The following is an 18193-nucleotide window of genomic DNA, read 5'->3' as shown; positions in this document are numbered from 1 at the left end:
CTTGTGCATGTGTCGGTGCAGATGGTTTGAAATTACAGAGCTGTTTGTTCTTTTGGAATAAAATATGCAAAACTACAAAAAAAAAAAAAAAAAAAAAAAGGGTTTTAGTGGTTCTTGATGATAAGTGAACTGTAGACGAGGGCTGGTGTCGTTGCCGATACGATACCTCGATACACAGGCCACGATACTGATAAAGCTTTCAACATTTTCAATAATCAACAAAAGACGGAAACAGAAAAGACTAGAATCTATTAAAACTGTAACAACTCCGTACAGAACAGTTCTTTTCAGAGCATTAGTCCTGCACAGTGGCTTGTTTTTTGTTCCACACTGATCACTAGAGGGCAGTAGTTGTCAAAAGGGTCAATGGCCTTTATAAAGAACACACATTTTTACAAAACAGAATAAAGCGAAAGAGAAGGTCTCACACATGACGCTCACTCTGGTCCTGCCGCTGTAATTTAGTCTTTATTTATTTATTTAGAACATTTATATTGTCACAAAGACGCTTTACAGAGCATTATTCATTCACCTAGTGATGGTAAACTACTGTTGTAGCCACAGCTGCCCTGGGGCAGACTGACAGAAGCACGGCTGCCAAGCCAATTGGCGCCAACGGTCCCTCCGACCACCACTCGTGCACACACCACTTTCATACTGACCAATCAGCTGTGATCTGTGAAGTCATGACGTGGTGGTCGTGGCGTCTGTCTGTGTCCCTTTTGTGTTTCAGCACAACAGTAAACGTTGCGTGGAGATGGACGTAGACGAAGACAGACATTCTGTGTCGGCAACGATTCCCCAGATCCCCGAGGATTTAAAGCCGGAACAGAGAGAATATATGGTGAATTTTATCAAGAGGAAAGATGTTATTGTCCTTCTTCATATGGGATTTGGAGCATTACATACATCACGACCAAACAGCGAATACTAATGCTGCGAGAAAGTGAAACCGGCGGATGAGGCTAATAGGACTTGGGGAACAAGAAAAAATGATTTAAAATAGGATTTCATAGTAAAGTTCTGTGAGCAAATGAGGATTATACTGATATTACTGATATTACATTCAAATGACAGAAACAAGGCCCCACATTTGGTCTGGTGCATTCACATTTCATTTTATTCTGATAAGATTAAATTCGAGTCGTTATTCTTAGAAAAGGGTGAAAAATATGCACAAGGTCTTATATTTGAGACGGTTATAACATTTTAGCAACAGTGTTTGTCAATAGTCAACTGTTCAAGATTCCACCTTAGATATAAATGTTGTACACCCCCAGGATGATGTCACTGCTGTTATTACTACTACTTATTTATTTATTTAACGATTTCATGAAAGGGAAAAACAAAAGCATTGTCAAATTGTAAAAACTGAAAATGAGGTATTTTTGAGAATCATGAAATAAACACGAGTCAGATCAGTTGAAAGTCAAACTGAAACGAGGGAAAAGAAATATCAAATTATACAGATACAACACAGATTTTAGTTTAGTTTAGTTTTAGTTTTTTAGTAGACTTTTTTTTTTTTTTTTTTTTGCGTAACATTTCTTTATTACGACTTTATTGTGTCATAAAACTGTTATTGCTTTGAATGTTCCAGTGTGTGATAATAAACCAAATTATCTTATATTTTTTCAGTTACAGACGTTTTTATAACTGGTCAGGTGGAGTCACCTGCTCGTCTCCATGGAGACTGTCACACATCTCAAAACTGACCTTTGTCGCTTCAGCTCCTTAGAACTTATGTGGGGTTGTGGTTTGTTTCTCTCATGTGTGTTTGAGCAATCCTCCCACCTTGTGACATCATCATGTGGTAAGCCAAAAGTGCTCCTCTGTGTTTTTAAAGTTCGTTCACTACTGTCCAAGTCTCACGATACGATATCGACACAGTATGAACCTCACAGTACGATATTTATATATGATACTGTGGGAGAGCTCACGATATTATGATATTTTACATAACAAGAGTGACATTATAAATACTTTGAGCATCATTTGGTAAAACATTTATTGTCATTTTCATATCAGTGACATTTTGAACAGACTGAAAAGTCTTTGAAGTTGAAGGGTAAAATTCAAGTAACAAATAAACAATTGTAAAAAAAGTCGTCAGGAGCCTCACGGAGAAAGTCCGACAGAAGCTGAACCACATCAGCGCAAAAGGAGGAGCTGTTGTTTTTTATTTTTCAGAGTTTATAGTTTATACAAATGAGTCATGTGGTTTTAAGTGTGAAGAATCCCTCAGTCGTCCAGGCTGCTTCTTCAGTTCATGAACAGCTCCAGAACTGAAGAAGCAGCTTGGACGAGCTGCTGCAAAACGTCTTCAACCAAACTAACTTTTGTCCAGTCAACAAACTGAATTTTCTCCTCGCCACGTGCTTTAAAGTTTTGTTTCTGTAAAACGTAAACAAATGTGTCAAAGCTGCATTAAACAAATTATTGCTCAATGTATATTTGAGTGCTCCTCATGAGAAATAAAAAAACATGATGGTATTTTATATTTCAGCTCCAGTTTATCCTCTGACCTTTTAAACCCGACGGCGTCACTGTGGAAAATGCAAATCACTCTCTTTATTTTCTGTGATGTATTTGGTTATTTCTCTGTTGTAAAAGCTTCACGTAGAGTTTTTTGTCCCGACTTGATTTTCTGAACACATTCTTGAACATTTTCATCATGTCGGTTTATCACGTGACTTCTGATGTTGTAGTTTTTTTTCGAGGTGAACCTCACACTGCGTTGTGTCTACACTCTGTCCGTCACATTTTCTCTTTTCTTGTTTTGTGTCAAGACAAAAACAAAACGCTTCTAGACCTCAGACTTAAAACAGGGTGTCCCCAGGTTTGACTACTCCAAATTTAAGACTTTTTAAAGACGAAAACTAAGGCCGACATCGCACCAACATCGCATCCAGTTCTAATAATGACCAACCAACTATTATATCGAGAATACAAGAGCCATGATCCATCCAACATCTTCCTCTACTGATTGTTTACTCTTTGCCGCCGGCGCCAGAAAACAAAATATTGTTTGCTCATACTCCAAATTAGACGTTCATTCATGTGGTTATTGTTCCTCCATCTGTTTAACTTTGCACTACAGACCGACTGAGTACACAAAAAAAGGAATGAAATTTAAGACATTTGTGAAAAAAATAAGACTTGGACAACATCATTTAAGACTTTTTAAGGCCTTCATTAAGGAACATGAAATTTAAGACCTTTTTAAGACTGTTAAGACCCAGTGGCTGCCCTCTAAAGGCGTACAGACCGATGACGCGGCCGCAAAGGATTATGGTCCATGTAGTTTACTGTACGCCACCAGAGTCGACTGAAAATTCTTATTTTTACCTAAAGACACACAGTTTAATACGAGACGAGACCGTGACGATATTGTGTCAGTTTTACTGATATCGCCAATATCGTTACAGGCCTCGATTCGATATATTGTGACAGCCCACGATATTATAGTGAGACTTTTTGACATCACGATATTTTTGTTATTGTTACGTCCCTCGTCTTAAACATCCATATTTTTCAGTAAACATCTGCAGTTAAATAAATACAAATTAGATCATTTACATTTTGAAAATTCAAGGAAAAGAAAAAACATCGTCAATCCAAAAAGTTCCAGACAGTCCAGAGCTCAGTTAAGTTTTTTTCTTTGCGGTTGTGGCTCATTTTTCAGAAAACAGCAGATCAAACTTCGCTTTATTCACCTCAGTAACCACTTTAAACAGTTCAGTAAACAGCTTATAGAAAAGTTTTGAGCTTTTCGATTGGCTCAGAGGTTTTGTGGGCGGGGCCAGGGACAGGTAAACAACCCCGGGCGTCTTTTCTTAAAGCCGCACTTCATCAAACTCAAATGCCAGGTTGTCTTTGCCTTCTCTTTTCTTCTTAAAACTTCCCATTTCCTCTTTCGGGAATTTGTAGGAAATGTTGATCGCCGCCGTGACGACCAGGAGAGCCACGCCCACCAGCCCCGCCCACACGGCCCCGCCCACCCGCTGCGCCTTCGGGGACTCCGGGATCCTGAATTCGCCCGGGAATTGTATCGGGTGATCGGTCAAGACGGCGGCGAGGTTCCACAGGAGCGGGATTAGCGCCAGAACGGCCGCCAGAAGTGTGGACGCGCCTCCGAGGCAAAACGCAAACCGTGTGAGCGATTTTATCCCGAAAAAGGTGTTCCGTAAAGCGTAAATTCCACATACGAATCCCAAAAGTCCAAATCCCAAAGAGAGAAACATTAAAATTTGAGCGGCGGCGATTTCCGGAGGCGTGAAGGCGTCGTGGAAGCGGATGTAGGAGCAGCGCATGATCAGGAGTCCAGGGGAGGGTTCTTCCTGCGAGTAAAAACAGACTCTCCAGATCCCGATCCAAGCGATGCCGGAAGAATCGGGCAACGTGGGTGAGAAGAACCAGACGCGCCACTGGACCAGGCCCACGGACATGGCCAGGAGAGTCCAGCCCACCAGGCCCAGGGGGAAGACTCCGAGCTGGGCCTGAGCTGAGTGCACGAGGTACGGCATCTGGAGGAATGGGAGGAACCAGGACTTAACCAGGACTAAACCAAGACTTAATCAAGACTAAACCAGGACTGAACCAAGGACTGAACCAGTACTTAATCAGGGCTGAACTGAACTAAACCAAGACTGAACTAAGTATTAAACCAGGATTAAACTAAGACTGAAGAAGGACTAAACCAGGACTGAACCAAGGACTGAACCAGGATTAAAGAAGGACTAAATCAGGACTAAATTAAGACTTAGCCAGGAGTAAAACAGAACTAAACCAGGACTAAACCAAGGACTAATCCAAGGACTAAACCAAGGCTAAACTAAAACTAAATCAGGACTAAATCCGGATAAAAGAAGATTAAAGAAATAAGGACTAAACCAAGACTTAACAAGGACTGAACCACCATTAAAGAAGGACCAAATCAGGACTAAACCAAGGCTAAACTAAGACTAAACCAGGACTAAACAAAGACTAAATTAAGATAAAATCAGGACTAAACCAAGACTGAACCAGGATTACACCAAGACTGAACCAGGACTAAACCAGAACTGAACCTGGATTAAAGAAGGACTAATCAGGACTAAACCAAGACTTAACTAAGGACTGAAGAAGGACTAAACCAGGGGGAAACTAGGACTAAACCCGGTTTGAACTAGGGACTAAACTAGGACTATAGAAGGACTACTGCAAAGTTTAGTTTTATTGTGTAATTCTATAAGTAAAATTATATTTAAAAAAAAAAAAAAAAAAAGGAAGGAAGAAGAAAAAAACAGGACTGAGCCAGGACTAAACCAGGACTAAACTAGGACAAAACCAGATCTAAACTAGAACTAAACAAGCCCCAGACAGAAACTAAACCAAGAACTCACCAAGGTCTAAATCAGGACCAAAAAAAAAGAGCTAAACCAGGTCTAAACCAGGATTAAGTCTTGATGTTCTTGATAGATTTATGACAGGTTTCTGTTTATTTTGGTTTAGTGAAGTTTAAATATCCTGGTCCTGTTACACAAATGTTGCTTTAGCTTTGACACAGAATTTGCTTAGACCTGAGTCCTGCTCTTGGTTTGGTCCTGGTTTAGTCCATCTTTTGTCATCCCTTGTTAACCCAATTCAAGTCCCATTTTAGACCTTTTATAGAACTACACTGGCTTCCTTGTTTATCCCTCATCCCTCTTTAGGTCTAACTTTAGTCCTGGTTTGGTTTAGTCCTGGTTTAGTCCTGGTTTAGTCCTGGTTCAGTCCTGGTTTGACGTACCTTTGAGCAGTGGTTGTATCCGTTGTGTTCTGAATCATTCTCCAAAATGAAACATATTTTTACGGAATCAGACGGACACTTCCCTCTCAAGTTTCACTGCTTCCTCGTAAAGTCGAGTCAATCATTGACTTTTACGATCACAGAAGAACACGGCCCAATATTATTCAAATCCAAATGTTCTCAGGGACCACACGTAAACACAGACTAAACTAGGACTAAACCAGGACTAAACCACGACTGAAAAAGGTCTAAACCAGGACTAAACAAGGACTAAACCAGGACTAAACAAGGACTAAACCAGGACTAAACAAGGACTAAACCAGGACTAAAACAGGACTAAACAAGGACTAAACCAGGACTAAACAAGGTCTAAACCAGGACTAAACAAGGTCTAAACCAGGACTAAACAAGGACTAAACCAGGACTAAACAAGGACTAAACCAGGACTAAATAAGGTCTAAACCAGGACTAAACAAGGACTAAACAAGGACTAAACCAGGACTAAACCAGGACTAAACCACGACTGAAAAAGGTCTAAACCAGGACTAAACAAGGACTAAACCAGGACTAAACCAGGACTAAACAAGGTCTAACCAGGACTAAACAAAGTCTAAACCAGGACTAAACAAAGTCTAAACCAGGACTAAACAAGGTCTAAACCAGTGCAGACGGAACTGATTGTTTACTCACTCAAAACCAACTCACAAAAGCCAAAGTATTGTTTGTGCATCCTCCAAATTAGACGTTCATTCACATTATGTTGTTTCACGTTGTTGTTTTCCTCTCTCCATTTAACTTTGCACTACAGACCGGTTGAGTAAACAAAACAATATAAAATTTAAGACGTTTGTGAAAAAAATAAGACTTGGACAACATAACTTAAGACTTTCTAAGGCCTTAATTTAGGAACATGAAATTTAAGACCTTTTTAAGACTTTTAAGACCCTGCGTTTACCGTGTGTATCGAGATATGAATCGTATCGGCAGCTTCTTAACGACACCAGCCCCATCTATATATGAGTATATTGTAAAATCTCCAATAATTGTGTTTCTTTATAACTTTCCTTCATAACTGACTGACTCTGGCTTCTCCCGTTTATTTCAAATGATCACACAGACTCCCGGTGTATTTTCTAGATCGCTTCGGCCTTGTATTACTAAGCAGAATGTATAAAAAGTGGGCGCTGTGACCCGGTGTGACCCCTGTACAAACAGCCCTACAGTAGAAATGAATAGATCCACGTGCGTCTGTGATGAGTCAGGTCGTTTTGCACAGACGTTAGCAAAGCCATGAGCTGTATAAAGTCTATATAAAAGACACACAGGGTTCGCGCAGCATCATCGGCAACGGCTAAAACAACTCACACCATGGGCAGGGTAATAACAATCAAACGGGCCTCAATCATTTTATATCCATTTGCATTTTAGTAGAAGTGGTAATAATAGTACTAAATATCAACTTTATATTACAGAACTTTGATTAGTCTAATTATAACTTACCTCAAATTAAACCTTAGTATTTTTTTTAACTTCTTCCAATTTTTATTTTTATTTTATTTCCAAATTTTCTTTACTAAATTAAACCTTCGTATTTTTTGGAACTTCTTATAATTTTTATTTTTATTTTATCTCCAATTTTTTTTTGACTAAATTAAATCTTATTATTTTTCGGAACTTCTTATAATTTAGATTTTTATTTTATTTCCAATGTTTTTAAACTAAATCAAATCTTAGTATTTTTCATAACTTCTTCTAATGTTTATTTTTATTTTATCTCAATTTATTTTACTAAATTAAATCTTAATATTTTTCATAACTTCTTCTAATTTTTATTTTTATTTCCAAATTTGTTTTACTAAATTAAACCGTTTTTGTTTTTTTTTTTACTTCTAATTTTTATTTTATTTTATCTACAAATTTTCTTTACTAAATTAAACCACAGTATTTTTTTTAACTTCTTCTAATTTTTATATTTATTTTATGTATAATTTTTTTTTTTACTAAATTAAACCTTAGTATTTTTTTTTTCTTAAAATTTTTATTTTATCTTCAAATTTGCTTTATTAAATTAAATCTTAGTATTTTTTGTAACTTCTTCTAATTTTTATTTTTATTTTATCTCCAAATTTTCTTTACTAAATTAAACCTTAGAATTTAAAAAATAATGTCCTTTAATTAAACTTCCAATTTCGAATTTTTTTTATATTTTTTGTAATTTATTCAAACTTTTTAATATTTTATACAGTATGGCATAAATTTATCTAGCTCTGTGGAGAACGTTCCGAACTTTGGTTTTAACTTTCCGTTTCTGTCAATTCTCCACATTTGTATAATTTAATAATAAACGCACTTACCTCATGTTTACCTGTAGTATTTTGGTGTAATTCCAGATCATTTTCTACGAGGAGAGGCACTTCCAGGGCCGTTCGTTCGAGAGCAGCGGCGACAGCTCGGACCTGCTCTCTCACCTGAGCCGCTGCAGCTCGGTTCGCGTGGATAGCGGCTGCTTCGTGGTTTACGACCGACCCAACTTCACCGGGACGCAGGTGTTTCTGAGGAGAGGAGAGTATCCCGACGTGCAGAGGATCTGGAGTCAGAGCGGGATGGGAGGAGCCACTCAGATGGACACGATCCGCTCCTGTCGCATCGTTCCTATGGTAACGGATAAACAGGGACATTACAGGAGTGAAGTATGTAGTACAGCTGTAGTAGTGTAGTATGTAGTACAGTTGTAGTAGTGCAGTATATAGTACAGTTGTAGTAGTGTAGTATGTAGTACAGCTGTAGTAGTGTAGTATGTAGTACAGTTGTAGTAGTGCAGTATATAGTACAGTTATAGTAGTGCAGTAATAGTAGTTGTAGTAGTGCAGTATATAGTACAGTTATAGTAGTGTAGTATATAGTACAGTGTAGTAGTGTAGTAGTAGTAGTAGTACAGTAGTAGTAGTGTAGTAGTAGTATGTAGTACAGTTGTAGTAGTGCAGTATATAGTACAGTTGTAGTAGTGTAGTATGTAGTACAGTTGTAGTAGTGCAGTATATAGTACAGTTATAGTAGTGTAGTATGTAGTACAGTTGTAGTAGTGTAGTATGTAGTACAGTTGTAGTAGTGCAGTATATAGTACAGTTATAGTAGTGTAGTATGTAGTACAGTTATAGTAGTGTAGTATGTAGTACAGTTGTAGTAGTGCAGTATATAGTACAGTTATAGTAGTGTAGTATAGTAGTACAGTTGTAGTAGTGCAGTATATCGTACAGTTATAGTAGTGTAGTATGTAGTACAGTTGTAGTAGTGCAGTATATCGTACAGTTATAGTAGTGTAGTATATAGTACAGTTATAGTAGTGCAGTATATCGTACAGTTATAGTAGTGTAGTATGTAGTACAGTTGTAGTAGTGCAGTATATAGTACAGTTATAGTAGTGTAGTATGTAGTACAGTTGTAGTAGTGCAGTATATACGTAGTAGTAGTGTAGTATGTAGTAGTAGTGTAGTAGTGTATATAGTACAGTAGTAGTAGTAGTATAGTACAGTTATAGTAGTAGTAGTGTGTAGTAGTTAGTAGTAGTTGTAGTAGTGTAGTATAGTAGTACAGTTATAGTAGTAGTACAGTATGTAGTAGTAGTAGTAGTAGTAGTAGTGCAGTATATCGTACAGTTATAGTAGTGTAGTGTAGTATGTAGTACATAGTAGTACAGTAGTATAGTAGTACAGTAGTAGTGTAGTATGTAGTACAGTTGTAGTAGTGCAGTATATCGTACAGTTATAGTAGTGTAGTATGTAGTACAGTTGTAGTAGTGCAGTATATCGTACAGTTATAGTAGTGTAGTATGTAGTACAGTTGTAGTAGTGCAGTATATCGTACAGTTATAGTAGTGTAGTATGTAGTACAGTTGTAGTAGTGCAGTATATCGTAGAGTTATAGTAGTGTAGTATGTAGTACAGTGTAGTAGTGTAGTATATCGTACAGTTATAGTAGTGTAGTATGTAGTACAGTTGTAGTAGTGTAGTATATCGTAGAGTTATAGTAGTGTAGTATGTAGTACAGTTGTAGTAGTGCAGTATATCGTACAGTTATAGTAGTGTAGTATGTAGTACAGTTGTAGTAGTGCAGTATATAGTACAGTTATAGTAGTGTAGTATGTAGTACAGTTGTAGTAGTGTAGTATATAGTACAGTAGTAGTGTAGTAGTAGTAGTACAGTAGTATAGTAGTGTAGTATATAGTACAGTTGTAGTAGTGTAGTATGTAGTACAGTTGTAGTAGTGCAGTAGTATATAGTACAGTTATAGTAGTGTAGTAGTAGTAGTAGTACAGTTGTAGTAGTGCAGTATATAGTACAGTTATAGTAGTGTAGTATGTAGTACAGTTGTAGTAGTGCAGTATATAGTACAGTTATAGTAGTGTAGTATGTAGTAGGGATGTAACAATAACTGAAATATCGTGATGTCGTATCGTCAAAGTTCTCACAATAATATCATGGACCATAACAATATATCGAATTACAAGTCTCTTTACTTATTTTAAGAGGGAACTACATTGACCATGATCCTTTGCTCCATTTCAGTGCAGACTACAAGAAGAAATAACAATTTTAAGCACTTTTAAGTTTTAGTTTTTTGGATTAAGTCTTGTCAAGGCATTTTAAGAGGAAAAAGTAGAATATTCACAGTTTTAGCTGTTTTGCCTCCACAAAATATCGGAATAAATATCGTACTGTGAGATTTGAATACTGTTACATCTCTAATCATGAGCCTCCCCAACATATCATGAGCTTTCCCACGACATCATAATAAATATCGTGCCGTGAGGTTCATACCGTGACAATATCGTATCGTGAGACTTGGATATCGTTACACCTCTACTGACAGTTTTCAAATTCCTTTACTGTCTAATTAGCAAAGTCATAATTCAAAAGTCAATTGCAAAACACTGATTTTGAAGCAAATACTTTTTCACAATACTTTTCTCCTTAAAGGTGCACAATGTAACTTCTCTGCTGTTCTCCATGGATTAACTCACAGTGTGGCTTGAAATTACCTTGAAAACGTGACATATTTAATGCAATACTGTGGATTTTTTTCAGAAAATGCAATTACATCTCCATGGAAACAAGCAGGTGGTGGATAATACATGGGAAAATTGCAAAACGGTGTAAAATGTGATATTAAACTGAATTGATCTCCCCGTTAAACAGCTCCTACAGTCACCTGAAGAAGAATATTTGAACATTTTGCACAATGAGTTATTTATAGGAGTGTAATGATGTCCAAATCTCACGTCTCAGTAGGATATTTTCACAATATACATCTCACAGTACGATATTTATTTTGATATTTTTTGGAGGCAAAACTTAATCCAAAGAACTAAGACTTAAAAGTGTTAGAACTGTTATTTCTATTATCAATAGATGCATCACGAATTTCAGACTTTCGGTCATTGCGCAATTCATACTGGGAAGGATTCTCCGAAAAAGTGAGCATCAAACCTCCATGTCATGGTCTTTTCTAGTCTTTTGAACCATATCACTTTTGTTTCTGGTTCTGATGTTGTCATATTTTAGTTTTGGGATTCGGACATCGTTAATTGTGTGGTTGTTGGATCCTAACAGTGGAAAACAACTTGTGAAACGGCAAAGTTTTCCTTTTTGGTCCTTCCTGTGGATCAATCCTGCCCATCAAATTCACCTTTCACTATTTTTCAATTCCGTTGGAAAGAGAAACAGTTTGAACAGAGGTTTGAGTCACACACATCTGATTCACTTTTGTATTTATGGAGTTCACAAACAAATTTCTGGTCGTTTTCCGCTGTTAGGATCCAACAACCACACAATTACGAAGTCTGAATCCCAAAACTAAAATATGACAATATCAGAACCAGAAACAAAAGTGATATGGTTCAAAAGACTTGAAAAGATCCACACATCCCACTGGGAAAACAAACATGGAGGTCTGATGCTCACTTTTTCAGAAAATCCTTCCCAGTATGAATTGCGCAATGACTGGAAGTCCAAAGTTCGTGATGCGTGTATTATAGTCTACACTGAAATGGAGCAAAGGATCATGGTCTATGTAGTTCCCTCTGTATTTTTGTAGCTATTGCTGCACCATAACTCTTAATTTAAGCAAAGAGACTTGTGATTCGATAAATTGTGATGGTCCACGATGTTATTGAGCGAATTTTGATGATACAACATCACAATATTCCAGTTTTTGTTACATCTCTAGTTATTTACATTCAGTTTTGTGCAGAAATTGTCCAAGCTCAGGTGTTCTGGGTTCAAACGACATCACAAGATTCTAAAGGACAATAACATTTAAAACACATGAGGGAAGCAAATGGTTAAAATGGTTCAGATTTCTACGTGTTGTCACTCGTAGAAATGATCAGGTTCAACATTTGTGAATTTAACTTTTGGAGAATTTTCTGTGTGACGTAAATAAAACAGAATTCTTGTGGATGATTCTGTTGTTTAGTGTGATTTTCCCGTTACGTTTGCAGCACAGGGGTCAGTTCCGGATGCGCGTTTACGAGCGTGAAAACCTCCTGGGTCAGATGCACGAGCTGATGGACGACTGCGAGTCTCTGCAGGAGCGATTCTACATGTCCGACTGCCAGTCCTGCCACGTGATGGAGGGGCACTGGCTGCTCTTCGAACAGACCAACTACAGGGGGCGCCAGTTGTACGTGCGCCCGGGGGAGTACCGCAACCTCCGGGACATAGGGGGCGGTAACATGACCCGGATCAGCTCCATCAGGAGGATCACCGACAACTGCTGAGACAAAGAAAAACAAATGAGCAAACGTTGTAAAAATGTGGATTAAAAATTAAAAAATAAAAGCTGAAATACAAACCTGTTGTATCTTTTGATGTTGCTGATATAAAGACAATATTCAGTTTTAAATTATGCAGAGGAACATAAAGGAACATTATCATCATGTTCGATTAAAGTCACAGTAACGTTTAGCCAAAAATAAGCAAATCAAGAGCATCTTTAAGCATCTTTACTGTGAGAGGGCTTGCATCTCCACAAACCTGACTCATGGATGTTGTTCCTTTGCCTGTAATATTCTACATTATGGTATAAAACACAGGTGTCAAACATACAGATCCGGTCCTCCAAGACCTTTAATCTGGCCCTTGGCTGATTTTCTACTCAAATATTTTAATTCAATTTTTTATTAAAATCTTGTTAATTTTCTGTGGTGTTTATCACAGCAGCGTCTCCAGCGTCTCTGTACGTGGCCCCTCCCACCAGAGCAGCACAAATGAAGACTTGTCTCTTTCCAAACGCTCTTAAAGGACGATCGTTTTGACTGTTGACCGTGACACCCTCATCAGAAAAATGTCCAACATGAGAAAAGTGGAGCCGAGTGCAGGATTTTACAACAAAAATGGACTTATTCCTATTTATACAAGTTAATGTTAAACAAGTTCATGTTAAAACTTTGTGTTGAAATTGTATTTTTCTTAAAGTTTCAGGTTGTTCATAATATTATAATATTTTGTAAAAGAAAGAGTTCATCAATTAAAAAAGAGTTCTGTAATAGATTTGTGTTTCTCTGCACAAATATTTGAACTTATTGTTATTTTTGGGGTTTATATGACATGAGTTTTCTGATCCGGCCCCTTTGGATCAAAGTCGGTTGGATACGGCCCCCGGACCAAAATGAGTCTGACACTCCTGGTATAAAACATTTGTCTCCACTGAAAATGTTCTGAAATCATTCTGAAGTTTAGATTTGTTTTTTGGTGAAAATCTCTGGGCCTGGATGAGGCTTTTTTTCAAAAATACATTATTCACATCTGAAAAGAAAATCAACAAATCGTACAAACTTAAAATTTTAATCGTGGGTTCATACCTCGACCCTGAACAGACTGATGTAGAAAAAAAATTATAATAATACAAAAATGGGTTCAGTAGCGCCCCCTAGATAATTTGAATAGAACAATAATGTTTTATTTGTCATAGATACACAAAATTTGGCATACACATTTGTGATTAAAAAACTCTGACGCCCACACCCCTTTTACATTGTGTTGCCATGGCAGCAAGCACTCTTTCCTACATTCTGATACTTTACTTATTTCAATAGTCCCTCTAGTTTCTGAATAAGAGCTATTTGAATGTCAAAAATTTGCCCCTGTTTCCCTCCCTTACCGCTTGACCGGACCCAAACGTCTTCGACAATGTTAATCCAGTCCTCCAAGTTCGGTAGTTTGTCACTCATCCATTTTTTGGTTATTGCTTCTTGCTTGGAACCAGCAGAATGTTCCATATATATATTTTTTATTCCTTTCTTGTCATCTGCCCATTTGCCCACTAGTTGAGTTTTTCACGTTTTCACGACGGGTACAGCGCCTGAAACTTCGGACTGATATCATGATTTTTTTTTTTTTTTTTCACAAAGCCTGATAGGGTGAGTCAGTGAGTTCACGTGGGATAATGGTGGACGTTTGAAAAGAGCTGATTCGAGGGCAGATGTACAGTACGGTTTGGAAAGAGGCAGAAAGAGCTGACCAGAGCGCTGATTGTTGAGCTCCACAAAGGCCCCAGGTCAGAGGAGGATTATAAATGCAGGAGGTGCGCAGGGGCCGAGCAAGAGGAGCAGCGCACACACAAACATGGGCAAGGTAAGACTAAAAAAGCGAGTTTTTTTATCCGTATATTTGTTTTTTTAGTTTAATTACATGTCTCTGATTTTGTTAAAGCTCCTACATGACGTAAAATTGACTGATTGTGAGCTTTAAAACATGTTATATTCGTATTTCCTCGTCAAAAACAGAGCTGGAGTTGTGTTTTGTTTCATTCACGTTTGAGTAACTCTTTATTATTATTCTGTTTAAATCTCCAAAGCTCCAAACGCTCTGTTCCACTTTGTGATGAATCCGTGTGTCGTTCGTTCGTTTTTCAATATTAAACCAAAAATAAGGAAATGAAAAAAACTACTATTTTCTTCATTACTTGTCTCCAAAACCAAAATGAAAAAACAGATAATGATTTGTTTTTTCAGTTTTCGATTTTGTGTTTAAATGAAAAATGGAAAAATCAAATAAAGGCCGTTTCCCGTTTACGTGACTTAAACTGCGATGGACTAAACCAGGAATAAACCATTTTCAGTCCTGGTCTGGTCCCGGTCTCAGTCCTGGTCTCAGTCCCAGTCCTGTTCCTGGTCTCAGTCCCGGTCTCAGTTCTGGTCTGGTCCCGGCCTCGGTCCCGGCCTCAGTCCCGGACCTGGTTTAGTCCTGGTTCAGTCCTGGTTTAGTAGTTTAGACTTGGTTTAGACCTGGTTTTAGTCCTGATTTTAGCTCTGGTTTAGACCCAGTTTGGACCTAGATTTAGTCCTGGTTTAGTGCTGGTTTAGACCTGGTTTTAGTCATGATTTTAGTCCTGGTTTAGACCTGGTTTAGACCTAGATTTAGTCCTGGATTAGACCTGGTTTTAGTCCTGGTTTAGACCTGGTTTTAGTTCTGATTTTAGTCCTAGTTTAGACCTGATTTTAGTCCTGGTTTAGACCTGGTTTTAGTTCTGATTTTAGTCCTAGTTTAGCCCTGGTTTTAGTTCTAGTTTAGTCCTGGTTCAGTCTGTTTTCACCTGTTGAAAACTGCTGTTCTAGACAAAGCTTTAACATTTCCGTGGAGATGAGCAGGTGACGGTCCCTCCACTAGAAAAATTATTATAAAATGAAACTGATTACTGATGCTTTTTTTTGTTTTGTTTTCAGATCACGTTTTACGAGGACAGGAACTTCCAGGGGCGTAACTATGAGTGCAGCAGCGAGTGTTCAGACCTGCACTCTCACTTCAGCCGCTGTAACTCCATCAGGGTCGACTCCGGAGCCTGGATGGTTTACGAGCGCCCCAACTACAGCGGGTACCAGTACTACCTGCGCCGAGGGGAGTACCCCGACTACCAGAGGTGGATGGGCTTCAACGACTGCGTGCGCTCCTGCAGAATGATCCCCAGCGTGAGTGACGAGCGCAAATGTACCGGGATTTTTCATAGAGAATTTATCCAGGAGGGTTGTGTTTTGTTTCATTCACACGTGTTTAAACTCCAAACACTTTCACCGACCTAAAAGATAAACTGATACTAAAAAAGTTCCATTGACAGGACAGAGCAGAACCTTTCCTGAACAGTTTTAGAATGATCTGGAGATGAATCAGAACAAGTTTAAGAGCACAAAGTTTAGTACACGCCCACAGACCAATATGGAACCTCCCTGGACAACTGAGGGATCACACAGATATAAGGACAAATGGGAATAGAAAAGAAAGTTGTACCATATAAGGTGGAAAATCACAGTATACTGTCGAAAGAAAGAGTGTTTTTATTATCATCGTGATATCGGAATCAGTACTGAGTATCAACTAGGGCTGAATGATTTTAAGAAAATATTAAATTGCGATTTTTCTGACAGATGTTGCGATTTCGATTTCATCCATGATTTTTTTTTTTTTCTCAAATCAAGTTTCAGTGCACATGAACATTTGCAAACATCACAGAAACTTAAACCAGGACTAAAACAAGACTAAACCAGGACTGAATCAGGACTACACCAGGTCTAAACCAGGTCTTTGATTAATTATTAATATTTTTTATATTAAAATGATAATCATTATTATTACTATTAGTAATCTACATAAATAAACTCAACTTTACAACATATAAACCATCACCACCATAGAACCGCATCAGCCTGTTTGACATTATAATGTGTTTAATTCAGCTTTGACACTTTTGTTTACGTTTTACACAAACTAAACTTAAAACCTCATGACTCATTTGCATAGAATTTAAGCGCTGAAAAGAACAACTCTTTCCTTGTGCGCTGATGTTGGACTAAAGGACACGACTCAGTGGAATATTTGTGTTCTTTCTGTGGCAGAGGGGTGTTGATGATGCATGTTGAAGAAAAAAAAACCTGGGTCAGTAAGGAGCACTGCAAAAAACAGCGGCTTTAACACTCCCAAAATCATGTTGTCTGCGGTCGCAATTTTCAGTTGAAAACGATAGATCATTCAGCCCTAGTGTCAAGTCTATTCCTTAGTAGTGAAATTGAGTTTGAAATAATAACTAAACCTAATTTCAAACAATTTCCGTTGCTCCACAGCACCAGGGCTCTCACCGGATGCAGATCTACGAGCGTCCTGAGTTCGGGGGGCAGATGATGGAGCTGACGGACGACTGCCCCTCCCTCTACGACCGCTTCCACTTCAACGACATCCACTCGTGCACCGTGAACGAGGGCCACTGGATCTTCTACGAGCAGCCGCACTACAGGGGGCGCCAGTACCTCATGGGCCCGGGCCAGTACCGCCGCTTCAACGAGTGGGGAGGCGTCAGTCCCAGGGTCGGGTCCATACGCAGGATCATGTGAATGTGTGAATGAACTTTGTCAATAAAGATGAGTCAGAATGAGCACGGGAGTCTTGTGTAAGATTCTTTTACATCAACTACATCATAAACTAGAGCCGCACCATTCACGAAGAAAATATAACTACATCATAAACTAGAGTTGCACCAGTCGGGAAGAAAATATAACTGAGATCTTTCTGACAAATAGTGTGATTTTTCGATTAGATTTGCGATATTTGTTAGTAGAATTCTGTTCGGAGCTCATTGAAGACTGAAATATGAACTCATAAACTAATATAAGAATCCCAAGTATTTCAGAACATGTTTGTAGAACAAAGGTCTAAACTACTGTTATTTTGTTTTTTGCAGAGGATATACTATTATTATTTTTTCCATGGGGCCACATGAGAAACAGAAAATATTGTGGAGGCCAAACTGTTTAACTCAGGCATGTCCAAACTATGGCCCGTGGGCCAAATGCGGCCCTCTGACAATTTTTTCTTGGCCCTCAGGCTTCCAGGTGACTTGGCCCAAATTACCTTACATCAATTAAAAATGTACTTTTTACTGCAAGGTTTTTCAAAATCTACCTTGATAAAGCTAATATTTAATATTTAGTGTGTGGTTTTAAGGATCTTAGCATGAATAAAGACTGACGGCTCATTCTAATGTGTTAAACATGCACATATTTCAATTATTCACTGTACTGAGTGCCAGTCTACAGCCCTCGATCGCCCTTCTGCTTCATCTGTGTTTAGAGATGTGGCCCTTGATGAAAAAAGTTTGGACACCCCTTGTTTAACTCAATTCTGCATAATATTTATTGTATTTCTTTATTTAAAAAAAGTAGTTAATCATATTGCTTTGACGAGATGCTCAGACTGGGAAGAGTTTGTCTTATGACTAAACAATGAAAAAGCGGTCATCTTACAAAAAATACAAGCAACACAGAGTTAGTCTGTGCATGAGGTAAAATGATAAAATATGTTTATTTTGTAATTTCAAATGAGATTAAACAGGCCAGTCAGAGTTGAACAAAGAGCCAAATGTGGCCCGGAGCTCGA

The 18193-nt window shown here is 38.1% G+C and overlaps 3 protein-coding genes across 5 annotated transcripts; 2 read left to right on the top strand and 1 right to left on the bottom strand.

Moving 5' to 3' along the window:
• The first annotated feature begins 2674 nt into the window (after positions 1–2674).
• Positions 2675–12549, top strand: LOC110165684 (gamma-crystallin M3-like). 2 transcript variants are annotated; one of them, XM_055165895.1, is made up of 3 exons: positions 2675–2701; positions 8161–8427; positions 12271–12549. In XM_055165895.1, exons 1-3 carry the CDS (start codon positions 2675–2677, stop codon positions 12547–12549), a joined length of 573 nt encoding a protein of 190 aa, XP_055021870.1. The 2 variants fall into 2 exon arrangements, with proteins under 2 accessions (XP_055021870.1, XP_020786527.1); XM_020930868.2 differs by lacking the exon at positions 2675–2701 and adding an exon at positions 7139–7147.
• Positions 3837–5873, bottom strand: LOC110165677 (claudin-34-like). Its single transcript, XM_020930862.2, has 2 exons — positions 5771–5873; positions 3837–4526 (listed from the first exon to the last, which is right to left on the bottom strand). Exon 2 carries the CDS (start codon positions 4524–4526, stop codon positions 3837–3839), a length of 690 nt encoding a protein of 229 aa, XP_020786521.2. The 5' UTR covers positions 5771–5873.
• A 1846-nt stretch (positions 12550–14395) lies between the features above and the next one.
• Positions 14396–17151, top strand: LOC110165683 (gamma-crystallin M2-like). 2 transcript variants are annotated; one of them, XM_055165907.1, is made up of 3 exons: positions 14396–14404; positions 15496–15738; positions 16891–17151. In XM_055165907.1, exons 1-3 carry the CDS (start codon positions 14396–14398, stop codon positions 17149–17151), a joined length of 513 nt encoding a protein of 170 aa, XP_055021882.1. The 2 variants fall into 2 exon arrangements, with proteins under 2 accessions (XP_055021882.1, XP_020786526.1); XM_020930867.1 differs by having other exon boundaries at positions 16885–17151.
• The last annotated feature ends 1042 nt before the right edge of the window (positions 17152–18193 follow it).

Source organism: Boleophthalmus pectinirostris, unplaced genomic scaffold (genome assembly GCF_026225935.1).
Source record: "Boleophthalmus pectinirostris isolate CB_2022bp ecotype Guang Dong unplaced genomic scaffold, ASM2622593v1 HiC_scaffold_11, whole genome shotgun sequence".
Lineage (NCBI taxonomy): Eukaryota > Metazoa > Chordata > Actinopteri > Gobiiformes > Gobiidae > Boleophthalmus > Boleophthalmus pectinirostris.
The sequence above is the reverse complement of the archived record's forward strand: the minus strand, read 5'-3'. Positions and strand labels throughout refer to the sequence as shown.